Below are 20,123 nucleotides of genomic sequence, written 5' to 3'. Positions count from 1 at the left end.
ACAATATGTGACCTTTTATGTATGGATTCTTTCATTTACCATAGTATTTCTGAAGTTTATTCACATCATAACATGTATCAGTACTTCATTTCTTTTGATGACAGAATAATATTACATTGTATAGGTATATCACATTTTTATTATTCTTTCACTGTGCACATTTGAGCTGCTTCAATCTTTTCAATTGTTTCCATCTTTGTGAACAATGCTACCACAAGTGTTCTTGTATGATATTTGTCTGTTTTCAATTCTTTTGTATATGTATTTAGGTTTTCTTCATTTTTTTCATTATATATATTTTTTTCAACTTGCTATAGGGCATGTGTGGTCATGAGCTCGTTGGGGAGAGATAAAGAGAGAGAGAGAAAGTAAGCTACCAAGTTCTGGACTTGAACTGCAGTCGGCCATGTGGGTGGGAGTCCAGCACTTTAACCACCATGCCACCTGTTGGCCTCCATGTGTTTAGGTTTTAATCACCTCATAGTCTCTCCATTGATGAGGGTGCAATTACCAGCCCAGGATTGTGATGATAGCCAAACACATTACACCTGACACTAAACAGATTCTCTTGGGTTAGCAGATCATGTAGAGGTAAGAGCAGCTGAAACCCACAGAGCCAACTCCACAGTTGCAGTCATGGACTTGGCAGCTTGAAAATCATACTGAGTACATGTGCATGCATACCCAAAATCCCAAGAGGAGAATAGATTCATTCAAACAAGCCAATCTAATGAGTTGGTGTTGAGCTAATCTGCTTGTTTGTAGTGTGGCCCTCCCTCCTTGGGCGGTGATTCTCTCTCTGCCTCACTCTGATATTATTTGAAATTATCTATAAAACAATGTTGCAAGTGGGAATTAAGTTCCAAGAGAAACTTTATTTTTATTTTTTATTAATTTTAATTATTATTCATACATTAAAGAGCTATACATCATTTAGATTGTGAAGAGACTTTACCCAGCATGATATACACCTCAATCCAGCCCAGTTGAGACTATTATACACATCCTCATCAACAGATAAAAAACCTAATCTGGGTCCCACAAGTATCTTACCTCTCCATTTTTCCCCCAAATTTATTTTCCTACACTCTTCCCCTCCTACACTCTCTTTCCACTTTGTCTCTAGTGTCCATTACAATTTTTAATGCTTTTATGTTCTCCAGTCTTTCCATCTCTACCATAGAGTGCAGACAGTCAGTATATGTTAAGTGGAGACATACAATGTCTCTCTTTCATAGCCTGATTTGCTTCACACAGCAACAAATCTTCCATATTCATCCACTTTCTATCAAATTCCAGGGCCTTGTTGTTTTTTATGGCTGAATGGTATTCCATGGCGTATATGTGCCATAATTTTTCAGTCCATTTATCTGTTTGTGGGCATTTGGGTTGGTTCCATGTCTTAGCAATTGTAAATAATGCTGCAATGAAAATAGCTGTGCAAGTGCTTTTCTGACTAAGTGCTCTCCTGTCCTTTGGGTAGATACCCAGGAGCGGAATTGCTAGATCATATGATACTTCTATTTGAAGGTCTCTGAGGAACTTCCATATTGTTCTCCACAGTGGCTGGACCAATTTACATTCCCACTGACAGTTTAGGAGTGTCCCCCTTTCACCACATCCTCTCCAGCACTTTTCATTATTTGTTTTTCTAATCTTCACCATTCTGACTGGGGTTAGTTGGTATGTCATTGTAGTTTTGATCTGCATTTCCCTTACAATGAGGAATGTTGAGCATTTTTTCATATGCTTTTTGGCTGTTCTTATATCTTCTTTAGAGAGTTGTTTATTCAGCTCATTTCCCCATCTTTTAATTGGGTTAATCATTTTCTTATAGGTAAGCTGCTTGAGTTCCCTATGTATTCTGGTTATCAGTCCCTTATCTGAGGTACAGTTAAAAAAATTCTCTCCCATTCCAAGAGTTGTCAATTCACACTAATTATGGTGTCCTTTGCTGTGGAGAAACTCCTTAATCTGATGTAATCCCACCTGTCTATTTTGGGGATTATTGACTGTGCTTTGGGGGTCTTGCTTAAGAAGTCTTTGCCTACTGCAATGTCTCCCAGAGTATCCCCAGTGTTTTCCACAAGTAGTTTTATAGTTTGTTGTCTTAGGTTTAGATCTTTGATCCACTTTGACTTGATTTTTGTTAATGGTGACAGATAGAGGTTCAGAATTGTCTTTCTGCAGGTGGGTACCCAGTTTTTCCCAGCACCATTTGCTAAAGAGGTACCCTCTGTCAAAGATGAGTTGGCTGTACATTTTGGGTTGATTTCTGGAGTCTCTACTCTGTTCCATTGGTCCTCATGTCTATTTTTGTGCCAATACCATGCTGTTTTGATTATCACAGCTTTGGGGTCAGGAAGTGAGATGCCACCTACTCCAGTCTTCTTGTGCAGGGTGGCTTTAGCAAAACGGGGTCTTTAATGGTTCCAGGCAAAAATCTATGATTTCTTTTCTAGATCTGTGAAGAATGTCTCTTGTACTTTTATAGATATTGTATTAAACATGTAAATTAATTTGGGTAGGATTGTCATTTTGATTATATTGATTCTGCCAATCCAGGAACATGGGATGTCCTTTCACTTTGTTGTGTCATTATCAATTTCCTTTTTAAGGTTTTCATAGTTTTTTATTGTAGGTCTTTGACTTCCTTGGTTAATTTTATTCCTAAGTATCTTTTGCTTCTGTGGCTATGGTAAACAGAATTACTTTCTTCAGTTCTGTCTCTGTCTGCTTGTTGTTTGTATATAGAAATGCTATAGATTAGTTCTTTATATATTATGTGTACTAGACCTTTTATAGTTATACAACTTGCAAATATTTTCTCCCATTTCATAAGTTGTCTTTTCACTTTCTTGATGGTGTCCTTTGATGTACAAAGTTTTAATTTTGATAAAGTCCAGTTTACCAATTTTTTTTTCTTGTTTGTGATTTTGATGTCATAAGAACTCATTGCCAAATGCAAGGTTATGAAAATTTACCCTTAAGTTATTTAGTTTTACTCTTATATTTAGGTCTTGGCTACATTTTGAATTAATTTTTGTATATGGGAAGAAATAGGAGTTCAATTTTGTTCTTTGCATGTGGATATCTAATTGCCCTAGGAGTATTTGTTTCAAAGATTATTCTCTTCCTTATTTAATGATCTTGGCACTCTTGCCAAATGTAAGTTCATCATAGATGTGTAGGTTTATTTCTGGACTTTTAATTAAGTTCTATTGGCCAGCATATTCATACTCATGCCAATAATTTGGTATTTTGAATACTGTAGATTTGTAGTATGCTTTAAATTGAGAGGTATAAGTCATCCAACTTTGTTCTTTTTAAAGTTTATTTTGGCTGTTTGGATTTCCATATGAGTTTAAGGATTAGTCTTTCTATGCAAAAAGGAAAAAAAAAAGTCACTTGAAAAAATGTGGCAAGAATACACTATGGAATACTACTTAGCCATAAAAAGCAATGAGCAACTGACATTTGATATGAAGTGGATGAATATGGAAGATTTCGTGCTAAACAAAGCAAGCCAAATTATAAGAAAAAATAGACACAGTATGTCCCCCATACATTGAATATCTACACTCTATGGCAAAAACTGAAAGACGAGAAAGTACAATAGCAACTGTAGATACCAGAGACATTATAAGAGGGGGAAGGTAATATGGAATAGAAGGGAGGGGATCAAGAGGAAAAAAATTAATAGACACATGAATTAAGTCATCTGTTGATGTTAATGTATATAGTAATATCTTCAACTTGATTGATGCACTGCATTCATGCTGAGAAAACCATATTTTATACTTTAAATATATAAAATAATTAAATGTAAATTTTAAAAGTGTAAAAAATATTTAAAGAATAAAGGGCAGTTGGGATTTTGATAGAGAATGCACTGGATGTGTAGATTGGGGGAGTACTATCATTTCAATAACATGTCTTACAATTCATGAACACAGCCTATCTTTAGGTTCATGAGGCGGTCTTCAAAAACATTTTCATGGAAAATGTATGTTATGAAAAGACCATAGATTTCAATTTTTTTCCACCAAATAAACTTGTACTTTAAATTTTTCTGCAAACTCTTGAAGTCTCCTTATAATTAGGTCTTTAATTTCCTTCAGGGATGTTTTATAGCTTTTAGAAAATTTATCTATTCCTTTACTATATATTATTCTATCTTGATAATAATCAATTTGTGATATGTTTTGATATCTGGTATATTAAATCCTTTTACAGAAAATTGACTATTTTTGACCAATTGTCATTCCATAATTATTAAAATTTGTACTTTCTTATATTCTTACCATATTTTATTTTATTTTTACCCTCTTAACAAATTTTGTGTATGGTTCAATATTGTTAACTATAAACACAAAGTTATACAGCATATTTATAGAACTTTTTAATCTGCCAGTTTATAATTTTTTAAACCAGCTATCCAAGTTTTATTTATAAAAACATAATGTTGAGGCCAGTAGGTGGCATGGAGGTTAAGGCACTTGGTCCCATATGGTTAACTGGGTGATTCAAGTCCTGGGCCTGGTAGCTTGAAAATCACACTGGGCACATGTGCATGCATGCCCACTATCCAGAGGAGATTGGAATAGACAGGACTGTGGTGTGGCCATCCCCTGGAGTAATCTCTCACTTTCTCTTTCTCTCTCTCTCTCTTTCTCTCTCTCTCTCTGACAAGTGTATACCCTGTAACAAGAATTTTAAAAACTAAGAAAATGCAATTTGATTAGTATTAGAATAAATCTACAAACCATGGTGCTTCAAGAATTATAATATCTCCTCATTAATTTATATCTTCTTTAATGTGTAAGAGAAATATTTTATAATTTTCTCTTTAGTGTTCTTGTATATTTTCTAAATTTATTCATAGATATTCAACACTTTCATGATATTGCAGTTCTATTATTTTTCTTACTGTCATGGGACACTGAAGTCCACTTGCTTCTTATATCTCAATTGTCCATTATAATTATCTATAAATATTATCTTCTATATACATAATTATCTGTGAACAGTGACTGTATAATTTTTTTAGATAGTTATTTGTTCTTTAGTATTAGATGCGCTACTTAGAACCTCCAACATAGAGTTGAATAAGGTGATAATAATAGGTACCTTGGACTTATTCCTGATCTCAGAGGAAGTTATCACATTTTATCATAAAGTATGATATTTGATATAAACTATTAATTTTATTTATTTATTAAACTTTATCAAGTTAAGTGAATTTTTCATATTTTGCTCCTTTTATCCCCATTAGCTGATAAATGTTATCAAATATTTTTTATGCATCTACTGGACTGACTATTATCATCATTTTTAAATATTGTGGTGAAATCTTTAATTTTCTAATATTCCAAATTTTAGTTGATGCAAATCTAATTAATCATTCTCTATGTACACCTGAACTTTGTTTTTCTAACATATATTAGAAATTCATTTTATGTATGTGAATGAGAATGATGACCTATTTGTTTCTTTTGTTTTTGTTTTTTGAATCTTTGTCAGGTTTTATTATCAAGATTATCCTAGCTTCATAAACTGAAGTGGAGACTACTATTTCCTTATAAACTCTCCCAAAGAATTTTTTAAAACATTAATTTTCTTTTTAAATATTTAGCAGAAATGTATTGTCCTGTTTGGGGACCTTGGTAGATACTAAGCATATGACCCATGACAATGAAACTGTCTTATAACATGAAGTCCCCATCACGCTGTGAATCCAAACAGAGGTCGCAAATCACCAGACATAGCTAGCTTCTCTGTAGTGACCCAGAAATGGTATATATGGAAACAGACACAATATGAACAAGTTAGAGGCTTGCAACTCCATAAAAATGTCTTGGAAATGTCTCTTGGACTCTCAGGTATATCATCCAAGGAGCCATTGCTTCTACTGGTCCAGCAGGGACCAGTAGATCATGCATGAGCCGGGTTCATTAATAGCTTCTCTAATTAACTTCAACAGTAATGGATGAGAACAAGGTTATACTCCAACCCAACAGAGAATTTTCCTTCACTGATCATGGTGTAAGATGACTGGCACAATGGATAAAGCTTTATGAAACATGGATGACTATCCAAGCCACTCTAGCAAATAAACCATATTATATTTTCCCTGACTAATGGCTTGGTTGTTTGGTCAGACTGGAATCAGACCTGGACTGACACATAAACTAAGCCCTATGGAATGAGATAGTTGGATAAAAGTTTGTTATCCAGCTAACACACTTTTTGTTACCAATGTGAGTGCTCATCTAAAGGTCTATGCACTGATGAATAGGAATATAATCCATGAGCAGTTTGTGCTTCTCAGCAAAGTACAGAGGTGGAATTATTTGCCTACAAGGACCTCAAAAATAATGACCACCAATTTGAAGTCTTGAGTTCATTTTCCTTAATGTGGCCCTGTCACTTTGCCTTTGCATCCTCAGAATAAAGCTACCGGTATATTAAATAGAAATTTTTATTAGACTACAAAAGGATCCAAGTCAGAAGAGCTGATGGTGAGGAATTACACTAACAGATAGGACATAACCAACTCTGGGCCTGAAAGCACAAATATGGGGGATTGAGGAAAAAAGATCTAACCTCACTTTCACAGAGTAGTCCATACAACTTTTGCCTTGCTAGATTCATTGGTTTGGCAGTCCTGGGCAATTACCATCACCTGGAGATTTTAATAAAACCATTAATATGTTAACTACTATTTAATTCTGAAGATAAATATCTGATTGTTCTGCCACTGAATATCACAGACAGACATTTCTCCACAATGGATGTTTCTGGTACCTCAGGTATCCCAACCTTAAAAATCTGGATTCAATTTATTCCTGCAAGAGTTTTAACACCACAGGAGCAAAATACCTGCATAAATGTCAAGTCATCCATGTCAAAAATGAATAAAGTTGGAACATCTTGAGGAGATACTAAATCCACCATCAGGACTATTTCAAGAGTGATGCTGGTAGTATTCTTCTCTACCGTACTTTTCTCTGCTCTATGTGAACTCCATTCCACTCAAGGATTCTGCTTACCAGGAGGAACTTCTATCAGGTTTACTCCCATGGAAGTCAAAGACTCTTTCATTCCCAGCACTATGTGAACTCATTTGGCGTATTATTTCCCTTATGGAAAACATCGTTCTACCGACGTAGCATATGTATATGGGCCATTGATGAGAGATTTTCATTCAAAACAGCACTCTCCTCAGTTGAGCATACCACATTAGGCCAAGTAACTTGGGGGTTCCAAATGCAGGCCGTCCCAGTTACTCAGGAGAGTTTCTAGGTGGCATTACCACCCTCCGCTCATATTCATACTCTAAGAAGTTATTCCCATTGTCAAGGCTATCTGAGTCAAAAAAGTTGTGTTTACAATGTTCTTGACCCTGTTTTAGGCCCATAATGATACTACTTCAGCTTTGGAGGCAGAGCAGAACAGCCTCAACATCTTGACCCAAGGAGGATTGGATAGCTCCATAGGCCTCAACTTCCTGCTGGCTAATCAAGGAGAAGCTTATGCAGTTACCAATGCATTATGTTGCACCTGAATTGGTGAAATTGACAAAGTAGAACAGTCCACTACTAGTCTTGGGCAGTTGGCCCCCTAGTTCTCTATAATAGATCCTAACTGGGTATGAGACATCTTTTTCTGCCTTGGTCATACTTGGGGTTCATTTCCTCCCAGTTGGTCTGATCATCTTACTTGGTGTGATTTTGAGCATGACACTAGACTGCTATCGTTCTGACAGATTTATGGTTGTGGTCACATCCCCTCAATGTCCACTTCACTTGAGTCCATAATATGGTAGCTTGTGCTTTTTTCTAGGACCCTAAGAAGTCAAAGGATAGAGAGAAGTACTCTAGCTCCAGACCAAAATACTATGTGTGATCTTCCAAGTATGACCATAGACAACGGCTCTGCCTGATCCATCTCACAGAAATGCAGACAGGGTTTGGACAGGAACTGCTGCATCATACTTGGTACATTCTCATGTTGTATGTTTTTGAAGAAAATTGTAGTCAAGGGTTCAGATTCCTCCTACTTTTCTAGCAGATTTGATATGTGTGTATATATATATATATATATACACAAAATCTTGTTTATATGCACATGTGTGTACCTAGCTTGGGTACTTCCTTTCAGAGGCTTCCTTATCAATGGCCTCATCTGATACACTTCTCTACATGGACTTAGTACTTTTTCCCTCCTATCTCTTTGTGTTGTAGAAAGTCAGAACAACTTTTCATCTCTTGAATGAACATTTATTTCAGTTTGACATGTTATACTAATTGACCAACTTGACACCTGATTACTTGGCAGGTTGTTGTCACCAGATTAAAAGGTGAACTCATGTAAATTTCTCAGAAGAGTGCCTAACAAAGACAAATTCTTTCTATTTAATCTATGTAATAATATGCTTTTGTAGAATGCTTTAATATACAGCCAGCAGGTGGCGTAGTAATTGAGGTGTTGGGACTCCCATATGGCCAGTACCTCAAGTGGGTAACCGATCATGGTTCAAGTCCTGGACCTGGCAGTTTGAGGATAATGCTTGGTACATGTGCATGTGTGCCCAAAAATAACAATATACAGTTTCAATTTTTATTCTTATGTAAGTTTTAAGATGTTAGATCTTGTTTTCTGATATTTTACAGATGTGTTTTCACAAGTGATATGCTTTATGCAATATATTTATAAATGGAAACTTGGGAATCTGTATACTCTTATTTATAAATATGTGAAGATTTATAAATTGGTCTCTGGTTATTGATCTGTTCAATTTTAAGTTGATTTTTAATACTGTGTGGTTAGAGCATAACCATTTATCCTATAATTTTTGTGATGACAGATTAACCAGATACAACAAACATCAAGGATTTTTCTCTTAAAACACTTCTTTGTTTAAAACAAAACAAAACAAAAAATCAACTTTGTTTTCTTTTAAAAGCTATTTTTATTCTTGGTTTCCTAAAATTTTATTAATATAAGTCTAATAAATATCTAGGTCAAAAGAATTATAATAATATAGATAACATGTACTTTATGTGGATGGACAGTTGATGCAAGGAATTATAGTAATTCAAATAGAAAAATTATTCTCAAATTTAGCAATCAGTAGTACTTTCATTTCTCTCCAGAAAAGAATGAAAATTATTTCCTTATAGATTTGAATAAAAAATCACACTCTTACATTCAAGTATATTTTACATTGTGACGGGATTGAAAAATGTGGCATATGTACACTATAGAGTATTCCTCAGCCATAAAGAACAATGAGGCTCTGTTATTTGATGCAAAAAGGATGAATATAGAAGATTAAATGCTAAGTGAAGTCAGACTATAAAACACTGTATATCCCTGCTCAATATATACCAGATGTCTGCATTCTATGGCAATTACAGACTTTCTCTTCAACTTTCTCTCAATTTTTCTCAGAAGAGAATTCAATCTCCAGTCTATTGGTGAGAAGAGAATCACTCTCACACATTGTATATACTTCTGCTAGTCTATTTTGGAATCTTGGCTCCATATCTCTTGCAAAGTGGGAATTCTGTGAGTCAGGAATCCTCTCTTTGGTTGGCTAATTCAAAGAAAGGTAGAGACTGAAAGGAAAACTCATTTATTCAGGGGACTATCCTATGTTTTTGACAGTTTTACTAGAACTAAAGAAGGGCCAGCAAGTAACTTGGAGGTTAAGGCGACTGGATCCTATATGGCCAGTTGTGTGGTTCAAGTCCTAGACCTGGTGGCTTGAAAAAAATAAAAACATGCCAGGCATGTGACCATGTGTGCCCAAGATCCTAAGAGGAGAATGGAGGAAAAGGGATAGCAGTATAGTCATCCCCCTAGGGAAGAAAGCTCTCACTTTCTTTCAGTGTCTCTGGCAAGTTCATGTGCTCTACAGAAAAAAAAAAAAAAAAGGAAGTGAGTGAGAAGAGAGAGAAGAAAAATCAAAATGAAAAGAAAAATATTGTAATGAAGACCCACATGCAACTTTTGCCAACTGGTTTATAAGCCAGAGATTAACATAAATGTTTTGGGACCAGCAGATGGCATAATGATTACATTGCTCCACATAGTCAACTGCAGTTTGAGTCCTGGACCAGGCAGCTTAAATTCACACCAGGCACATGTGCATCTGTGCCCAAAATCCCAAGAGGAGAATGGAGGAGAAGGGAATGTGGTGTGGCATCCCCCGTGGGGGGGGGGGGGTTTTTTCCTTTGTGTTGTGGTGTGGCATCCCCCGGGGGGGGGGGGGGTATTTCTCACTTTCTGTCTCTGTCTTTCCAGCAAAAATACCTAAAAGTTTCAAGAAAACAGCCAAAAGTATATATATATTTTTGAATGGTATACTGTTGGTTCAAAGCTAATAGAAATGAAGCAGAAACCAACTGGAATCTTATTTTGATCCTTAATTTCAACTGCTTCATATGAGTAAGGTGGATGTACGTAAATTTTTAAACTGTGGTAAACAAATCATATCACCACACATAGTAGAGGACTGGGATGGAAACTGAAAACAATACAAGAAAGATGGAGGCAGAGAATAAAATAGTATACTGCCTCACATGAAGTTATAGAGAACTTCGATTTTCTCCTAGTTTACACATATCATCAAAAAGAAGTACCCTAATGGGCATTAAGAAGAGAACTAGATTACAGTATAATCACTATTCATTGTAACCCAGAAAAGTATGTAATCCAACAGTCATATAGTGGACCCAACAGGTGGTGTTGTGGTTAAAGCAAGGCTGACTGCAGTTCAAGACCAGGTTCTGGTACCTTTTCTCTCTCTCTCATCTTAATCTGGTCAAATTAAAAAAATAAATGATAAATAATTTTTTTAAAAAAATATTCATGTAGTAGTCTACAATGTCATGTAAGTATGGATTTAAGCTTTTTTAATAAATGAAATCACTACAAAGAATTACAAAATTTTATTGTTAAAAATTCCTTCATTATAAATTAAAAATCCAAGTGAACTCCTTCCATTCCTTCCCACACCAAGAGTCCACAAATATGATTGGAGAAAGTTCATTTCAAAAGATGGCTTTTAAATAGATAAAAGATGATATTCATAGACATCAGCCCAAGCTCCAGTAGACAGTTCAGTTCTCAAGGAGCCAGAGTACTGGTATTAAAATTGCCTCCCCACCCAGAATTCATAGGTCAATATCTACACTTAACTTAGAGGGATAAAATGTATGTTGTCCATCAGGGGGAAAGTTATTCCTATAATAAAATAAAAGAAACAGTCACGAAATAGTAGTGATGGGAAACTCTCACACAAAGAGACTTCAGAAAGCTCATGGGAAAAAATTGAAATTAAAGTATGAGTTTATTTAGTGCAAAAAAATTGAAATCCATGCATAGTTTTTTTTTTTCATAAAGTTCATTTCCCATGAACTTTCTAAAGACTCCTCATATAACTAGAGAGTCATTGATGCATACTAAGGTGGGAACATGGGGAAAGAGGACATCAATTTTAAAACAAGTATAGCAGATATGTAATTTGTATATACAATTACTAATAAGTGTTTATAAGTTTTGCATAAGCAATATCACAAGTTTTATTTTAAAATATCAATTGATATATAGAAAAAAAAAAAAGATCTGTCTCAGCTTGTATACTGAGGGCCAGAGGCTATGAGTCGTCCCTTAATTAAAAGGGCTTTTAATTATGACTTAATTAAAAAGGGTTTTCTCTTTCAGGCATTCAGTTCCCAGAACAAAACACTGATGTTAGTTACCATACATGTTATTATATATATATCAATTGCGTGTATATCAACTTCATGAAAATTCTTAGTCCCATTCATATGTATGTTACAGTCACCAAAGATTTTTCCCCAGCTGGTTTGGGATTGATAAAATAGCAGTTTTTCAATTATGCCCTCAATAGCTATGTTTTAACTGAGAAAATAATGAGAAATGCTTAGACACTTACATCCCTAATCACTGTAGAAATTCATGATGATTTATCTAAAATAATTGAAATTAGGATCTCAAAGACATAGCACTCCTCTGTCCTTTGTTTAACTATTCACAATAGACAAGATGTGAAAAACAGCTTAAATATCCATTGGCTGCTAAATGAATGCAGAAAAATATGTGGAATACTATTCAGCCTTGAAAAAGAAGAGATTTCTGCAATATGAGGACATTATGCTAAATAAAACAAGCCAGTAACAGAAATAAATACTACATGATTATACTTAAATGAGATATGTAAATTAGTCAAATCCACAGAATCAAAGAGTTTAACGGTGGTTTCTAGGATCTATGAGATGGGGAAAATGGGGACTTACTAATCAACAGGTACTAAGTTTCCGTTTTGCAAGATGAATAAGCTCTAGAGAGCTGCTGTACAATATTGTGCCTATGGGCAACAATCATGTACTGTATACTTACAAATTTGTTAAGAGGATAGATATGTTGTGTTGTTACAATAAAATAAAATGCAAAAATAGATCATCGTGGTTACAATGATTCCGAGCTGAAATCCTGTGGGTACATGGTACACAATGTGGGGTGAATGTCACCACTCACTAAACCCTTGCTTTTTTCCTTACATGTATTAGAAAATGCTGACAGTGCAAAGTCAATATACTTACCCAAATGTCACTCCTGAATGGGTTCCTGAGTTTTCCTGTTGTTGTGAAGTTGTGTTACTTTTCCTCATTGACTTTTTGTATGCAGGGCTGTTGTTCCCAATCATGTTATTTGGATAAATGAATAAAACCCTTCTGGAAAAAAAAAATTTATATATAGATTTGGCACATGTATATACTATTGGGAGGGTGGTGATGAAGGTGGGATTGTGGTTAGAATTTTAAGTTATAGAATACGAATCAACCAACTTTTGGGGGAAATGAAAATGTATACTTCACAGAAGGAAAAGCTCTTATAGTAATGTTTAATAGAACTCCTTAACCCCAGATAATATTATTGGGGCCCAAAGTAGATTTCATAGAAGCGTCAGATATCAGAAACATAATACATGGCTGAAATAGTTTTGTTATCTCTAGAAATAGCTCTGTTATCTCTAGTCTTCTCAACACATGTCTTCAGAGAATGGTTAGAGACATACAGTTTTGAGTGCTTGACTTATAATAAAGAGTGCATGGGTCACTAAAATTCTCCTTCCCTTTATGAAGCCAAATAGCGATGTTTTACATCAACCCCTCAAACACTAGAGTACCTAGTGAAGAAGACTGACATCTTACTCCCAACTGGTTATCTACTCATGCAGTAGAATGGCGCAGGAAAGATTGCAAGAATAGAAGAGGGGGGCAGATTAGAACATTCCCTTACCATTCAGCAGAGCATAGTTAGGAGATTATTCCTCAAATTTCAGGTTTCTACCTCTTTATCTAGGATACCACCCCCAAATATTTGTCAAATGGAGAGGAAATCCCCAGAAAACAAGATGCTACATAAATATATATATAAATATGATGAATATAGATGAATGATGATAACCAAGATAGAAAACAGAGGCTGAGGAGGAAGGGCTAGGGTGACAGTTCTGTGGAAGAGATAAAACTTTATCTAGATTGTACCTCAGAAATTCTGCAGTAGAGTGACCTTCCCCTATAGGTTCCCAAAAAAACTCATTCATAATTTGAAAAATGTTTACCCTTCAGAGTTTAGGGCATATTAACTAGCCAGTGTTACTAAAAATAAACCACAATTATACCACGGAACTCAAACATTTGTGTCTCCCAATTTCTTTTGTTGTCTGTCATATTTGAACACAGCAAGTTGCAGAAAAACCAAGGAGAAAATATTCATAGTTTAATACTGAGTCCTCTCCAAGTTCTTTGTACACTGAGTTGGAAGTATATTTAAAGAAAGACATATTTAATTTCATATAAAATTAAGATGGACACTAGACTTACGTTTTCACAAATGAGAAGGACCAACAATGCTATTAAGTAACAGAGAAAGGAGATTTTACACGGCATAGTTGATAGTCAGTGATATTTAAATAAATGTAGCTATTTAATTTCTATTTCTCTAGTCTCCACAGAGCTTGAACTGTTCAATAATAGGTTGCACTGAAAACACCAGGGACCAGGCAGTGGTACAGCAGAAACACAACTGGACCCACACAGGAAAAGTCCTGGGTTTGTATTGTCGGACTTCCCTGAGTACACTGGACACACGTGTGTGCCCATTCATGAGCTAGGCTAGTTTAGACTGATGATGGATCTTGGCACAGAGACTTTGTTGGGGATGTCTCATATTCTTTATTGGAAAAAAATAAAATCAGGAAAGAAATGCGATTTACAAAAATAAGATAAAACTCCAAGTGCACAGAAATTAGATCTACATCTATAGACTCCTCTTCATTCTCTTATATCAGGAGACATTCTAATCGAATTAGAAGAAAATATTTACCTCTAGCAAGTCTTGATTTTTATATCTCAGAGCAAATTGCCAGAGACTGACTCCATTTTAGTTTAAAATGTTGGAGAAATACTGAGAATTTGAATCTTTCGGTCATCCCCAACTTTGACCCAATTGTCTGTAGGCACATGCTATGTTTGTATAAGAATTAAGAGCTCCTGTTTTAGACACTGGAATGGGTAAGTTTGGGGTGGCAGGTACAGAAAAAGAGCACCTCAAAGAAGTTTACCAATACAAATATTCTCACATACTATCTTTGTTGACTCTATTCTTCAACTCTTACATGTTAAGCCTTGGCTAACAGGAAAAAGCAGACAATTCCAAACTTGTGTGGCATATAAAACTCGGAACTATTTGTTTTCATATCAACTGATTTTATAAGTAATTATTAAACATAAACCATTCAAATTTATAGCACTGACCCATGAGTCTAAGGATTACTGGCATCTCTTGATACTTCTAGAGGTAATTTATGAGCGCTGAGAACTCAGGATCTAAACCAACTGAGCGGACTTCTGGCTGAACCATATTGTCAGCTAACAGTACATACTTCAGTAGGTGAGCCCCATCATTTATTCAAAAGATACTGAGAAAATCAACTGACTGTTTAGATCTCACATGACTAGCAGAACTAGGTAGATTAAACTGGACCCAAAGCGCAAACTCAGCATACTGTCCAACAGTTTTACCAGAACACCTAGCAGGCAAAGTTAATATTAGATTACCTTAATTTCAAGGGTCTCCTACACGTACCTTTGAATACAGCATGATATATGAAAGTAAACACCGATATCTAAATTCATTGGTACATAAGTGATGAAACTTTCAAGGAGAATACCCCATGGACGCACCTAAAGAGATAAAAGAGTGTAAAAATCAGTTATTTTAATTAGGTCTGAGCAATACAGACTAATTTATGAATAGAACATATGCATTCTCCTTGTTTACATCACTATATAAATTAGATACAAAGTAGAAAAACAGAAAAGGAATAAAAAGTCTGTTTTTAGAAAAAATATCAAATAATTTGTGGCACAGCATGAGGGATATTTTATTTGTTTGGCAGTTAAGTCTTCACAAACAATATTTGAGATACCACAGTCACTTAGGAGTAAGGGTTAGATTTATGCAAACCTGGGTTACAGGATGAACAATGCAAGTTATTCCTGGTGCAAGATTTGGCTAAATACTTGACAACTTCGGAACAGATTGTATTTATAGACTAGAGATACTATAAAACAAGTTTTGGCACACTTTCTGAAATGGACCAGTGAGTAAATGCAGAAACAAATGGACACAGGATGGTTTAATCCTGCTCCTTTACTTCCTCTCTCATGGTTTAATGTCACAGAATAACCAATTTCTGTTGTTAGTTGTAGTGTCCTTGCACACTTGTGAGTGTCCTTGCACTTGTGATGTAATTATGACTTTGCTCTTCTAGGCATGTAACATGCATGTGCATTTGTGACAGCTTGGTTTTACCAAAGAACCACTATTGTCTGCAGCCCGCTTTAAGAGAAAGGAAGCAGCCAGCTTAGTGAGCCAACTAGCTATTCTTGCTCAGCTCAGTTTTGGTTCCCTGAACCAAGGCCTGAGGTAGGCCTCAGCTCAGCTCAGCTCAGCTCCGTTTATTGTAACTCCAAGAGGAAGGAAGCACTTTGCAGGCGTTACTAAGAGTTCTTTACACTCCCCAATAACTCTACCAATAAAAAAAAAAAAAATCTTGTAACTCCAAGCAGGAGGAAGCACTTTGCAGGTGTTACTAAGAGTAACCCAGTAATTCTACCAATAAACAAACAACATGACATCAATGACTTGCATCTTTTTCCAGTTCCCTGTGTCTTGATTTGACCATCCTTCAGAAGAGGAAGAACATAGCAAAACAGTAAATATTTCAGTCTTTGCAAATCATATTGTTTCTATGGCACACTTATTTTATCACTGTAGTGTGAAAACAGAATGACTAGATAAAAGAATTTCATCAGATCACTAAGTGCCCATTTCTCTCCCTTCCCCTCAAAACTCCTATCTTTTCCTTTTTGATCTTTTTTCTTCACGGTTTCTTCACCCAGGGATGACTCATTGAAATCTTAGAACCAATCTGCTTACAGACTGCCTCTTTATAATTCCAATGAAAAAGACTGTTCTGATTCCCTAGAAAATCTTACAAAAGTCCTGGAAAGTTTCCCTGAGATCTGGCAGTACTATCTGAATGGACAATTGGCATAACCTTTTCATTTGTCTCTCAAATATTTCTTAAACATTTGCATTTTATTTAAGCAGTATTTGTAGAACATTTGCTATTCACATGATAATATTCGGGGTATTGGGGATACATCAGTAATCAAAGGCATGAGTAATATATCTGGATTTAGAGTCACTTCACCTAAATCATATATACAGGTGGGTAGTGTGACATGGGGCCAGACAGGAAAACCAAGCTCCAAGCTGCATTATTAAATGCAGCAAGAAGTTAACAAAAAAGCAAAATCCACAGATGTGAGAGAGATCAGACCTTAGCACTGACACTCCATTCAAATTCAGCTGTTCCAGTGAGCGAGTTCTTAATGTAGCTGCTGTCTCAACAGCTCTGGCTCTAAAAAAAGACATAATACTATCTAGTCAACAGGGCTACAATGAAGACTAAGTAGGTAAATCACCTGGCACTAAGTGAGGGCTATTTATTAATTAGTATAACCTGCACTAGATATTATGATGCTCAAACGAACTGAAACCTCTAAATACTCATTAACAAACAGGCAAATAACTGATTAATGAGTGTGACTTATTCCTCTTATTCTCTCTCTCTCTCTCTCACTCTCACTCTCTCACTCTCTCTCTCTCTCTCTCACACACACACACACACACAAAATTCTGATCCATTTTATTCAGAAACTGGGATTTCACATTTCTGGTTTTAACTATACAGTAGCTATGTAACCTTACATGTTCTATTTCAGTTGGAATTTTTAGACAACAGCGAGGTGGGGGGGGGGGGACTGGATAGGGTGTTTCAAATAAAATGTTTCTCACAAGTTATACTTCATTACCCAGAATATAAAACAGAATATAAAATTTCTCCATCAAAGGCAAGACAGATGTGTTGGCAGAAGTTAGATAAATAAATGCATAGTATTTAAAGTCCCACATCTTACCTAATATCTCTTAGACCCTGAAATGATCCCCAAACTTTAGAGAGTAGACAGTATTATATTTGCTATAAATCAGTTTACAATTAAATTTTAATAGCACAGCTTTAGTAATTGCCTGTGGCTCTACAAAGAAAAAAAAAACACCAAAGGACATATTATTTGTTGAAGTAATAATTGTTCTTACTTCAGATTTGATTCCACAAGAATGGATAGGATAAAGGAACTCAAAGAAATCCAACAGCTCTCCAGTTACAGGACAACCAGTTCCTAGATATAGCTCATAATGCCGGGGTAGCTGGTAATTCAAATAAAGTCTTCTTTTAATTCTGACCTGCAGCCAATATTCATTACAAGCTGTAATCACTGATGAAAGGAAAAAAAAAAAAAAAAAAAAGAAGAAGGAAATTGTCAGTTACCACATGTATAACCAAATAGCTCCAAAAACATTCAGTCTCATAGTCAACCTGAATTTCAACCCGACAGGGAAAATATTTTTATTCTACTCCTATATTTTCCACTGAGAAATCTTGAATAAATTATTTAATGTCATATGGCTCAATTTCTTCTTCTGAAAGTATAAGAAATCCTAGGATCACAAAAATATCTTTGAAGTATTTTTAAGCATAACTGATCTGAAACAGAGATGGAAACGTTTCAATACTTGATTGGAGACACTTGGAAAAATCCATCAGCTGATTTCATTTGTAAAATATTTGATACTATTAACAGTACTTTGATATGCTGTTAAAAGTAAAGACATCTACTGCAATAAATGCAATAACATTGCATTGACTCTCTACAGTAAATTTTTCTTGTAGACTGCTAACTCTGTCAACTCTGTATGTTGTTTTCTTGATCTTATTTAATTATTTCTGCATGAAGTCAATTTTATTATTATTCCACACTTATAAATTAACTAAGCAGCAGAACCAGATTAAAACATATGCAGAATCTATTCAGAGCAATCTCCACTGCTTGACACATTGCAGTCTCTCTTGCTTTCCCCATTGACTCTAAATGTTTCTGATTCTACAAAGTGATGGCATATCTCCAGGCAAAAGAAAATTAGAACTTCAAAATGTTTTCAAATAAAGGACAAAATAACAGTAACTGGAGGTCATCTTAAAATGGACTCAAAAGGAAATACAAGTAGTGAAGTTACTTGGATAAAAAGTGCATCTGGGGACCAGCAGTTAGCATAATGGCTATGTTGCTGAACTCCCACGTAGTCGACTGCAGTTTGAGTCCTGGACCCAGTGGCTTAAACTCACGTAGGGCACGTATGCGTGCGTGCCCAAGATCCGAAGGGGAGAACAGAGGAGAAAGGATTGTGGCGTGGCCATCCCCCCTTGAGAGGTGATTTCTCGCTTTCTGTCTCTCTGTCTCTTTCTGTCTTTCTGGTGAGTGCACACTCCTTATAGCAAAAACCTCTAAAAAAAAAAAAAATGTGCATCTGAGTAGAAAGTCATTAGCTATTAGCAGTTGAGCACCGGTTTCCAAAATACAAACTTCCAAAGTCAACAGTAAGAAAGCATGCTACTGCTTGAAGTGCCACCCTACAACATTCCCTTTTTTCTTACCATTCTCAAAACCATGAATCAATTCAAAGATCATGACAAGCCCTACTAACACAGTAGAGATCTTCATCACTCCAGATCTCAGTCCAAGTTATCACAGGAAACAGTGAATCAAGTCAGCCTCCCCAGGTGTTTATAGACCCCTTGTCTCCTCAGCTGTGGAGGATAATTTATCATCCTTAGCACAGTCAAGGCCCTTAGCACAATTTGCTTTTCCACTTCACAGTTGAAATTGTTATAATGATAATGACACAGAAAGTCAGAGGGCAGTATGTATAGTTGTTCTAGACCATATATATAGTATATATAGTTGTTCTAGACCCAAATTGTGTCTTACTAAGCAGAGGAATGGGTCTGAAACTGTGTCTTACATAACATTTGATATGTCTCTATTGGACTGTTAAGAGCAGGAATTTGCAAGCTGATTTGAGAATTTCCACATGTGTAATACTGGGGAATCATTTGGGAACTGATTGATGATACTGTGCATCATAACCACCATAGTTCCTGTGAAAAATGACTTTCTTGGCCCCATGGCCAAACATGATGATCCAGGAAGGCTAAAATTGAGACCTATTTATAGTTACCTCTAACAAGCTCCAGGAGATTCTGATTCAGGTAAATAAATCAATATTACTGTAGTCTAACCTTCAGGGAAAGAAATACATTTTTCTGGTTAAATTTTTCTTTTCCAAAGAGTATTTTTATTATAACTGTAAACATCTCCGGGGAACTGAAGGAAAGTTCTCCAAGAGCATTTTTGCCCTTTGGAGGGATGATTTCTCACTTTCACTGTCTCTGTCACTCTCATTCTCTAGTGAGCACATGCACCCTAAGGGGAAAACCTCTTCAAAAAAAAACAAACAACAACAACAAAAAAACACCTAATAATGGATATTATGTACTTAATTTTGAAAATTTATAAATATTCCCCCAGAAAATGTTTCCATTCTGACTCTGG

General features: G+C 35.5%; 1 protein-coding gene across 1 annotated transcript; it reads right to left on the bottom strand.

Annotated features, from left to right (window-relative positions):
- Nucleotides 1-10,595: 10,595 nt before the first annotated feature.
- LOC102472822 (oocyte-secreted protein 4A-like) lies at nucleotides 10,596-19,254 on the bottom strand. The gene is made up of 5 exons (XM_027771429.1): nucleotides 19,166-19,254; nucleotides 17,770-17,948; nucleotides 15,187-15,284; nucleotides 12,636-12,767; nucleotides 10,596-10,650 (listed from the first exon to the last, which is right to left on the bottom strand). The coding sequence occupies exons 1-5, from the start codon at nucleotides 19,230-19,232 to the stop codon at nucleotides 10,596-10,598; spliced, it is 531 nt and encodes a 176-aa protein (XP_027627230.1). The 5' UTR covers nucleotides 19,233-19,254.
- Between the last annotated feature and the right edge of the window lie 869 nt (nucleotides 19,255-20,123).

Source organism: Tupaia chinensis, unplaced genomic scaffold (genome assembly GCF_000334495.1).
Source record: "Tupaia chinensis unplaced genomic scaffold, TupChi_1.0 Scaffold000213_1, whole genome shotgun sequence".
Taxonomy (NCBI): Eukaryota; Metazoa; Chordata; class Mammalia; order Scandentia; family Tupaiidae; genus Tupaia; species Tupaia belangeri.
Note: the sequence above shows the minus strand (reverse complement) of the source record. Positions and strands in the feature narration are given on the sequence as shown.

Excerpts from the sequence above, each read along its gene's own strand:
- LOC102472822 (XM_027771429.1), bottom strand. The coding sequence starts at position 19,232 with ATGAAGATCTCTACTGTGTTAGTAGGGCTTGTCATGATCTTTGAATTG. Across the intron at positions 17,949-19,165 it reads GATTCATGGTTTTGAGAATG|TGATTACAGCTTGTAATGAA; the intron begins GTAAGAAAAAAG and ends TCCTTTCATCAG. Across the intron at positions 15,285-17,769 it reads CTTGTGGAATCAAATCTGAA|GTGCGTCCATGGGGTATTCT; the intron begins GTAAGAACAATT and ends TTATCTCTTTAG.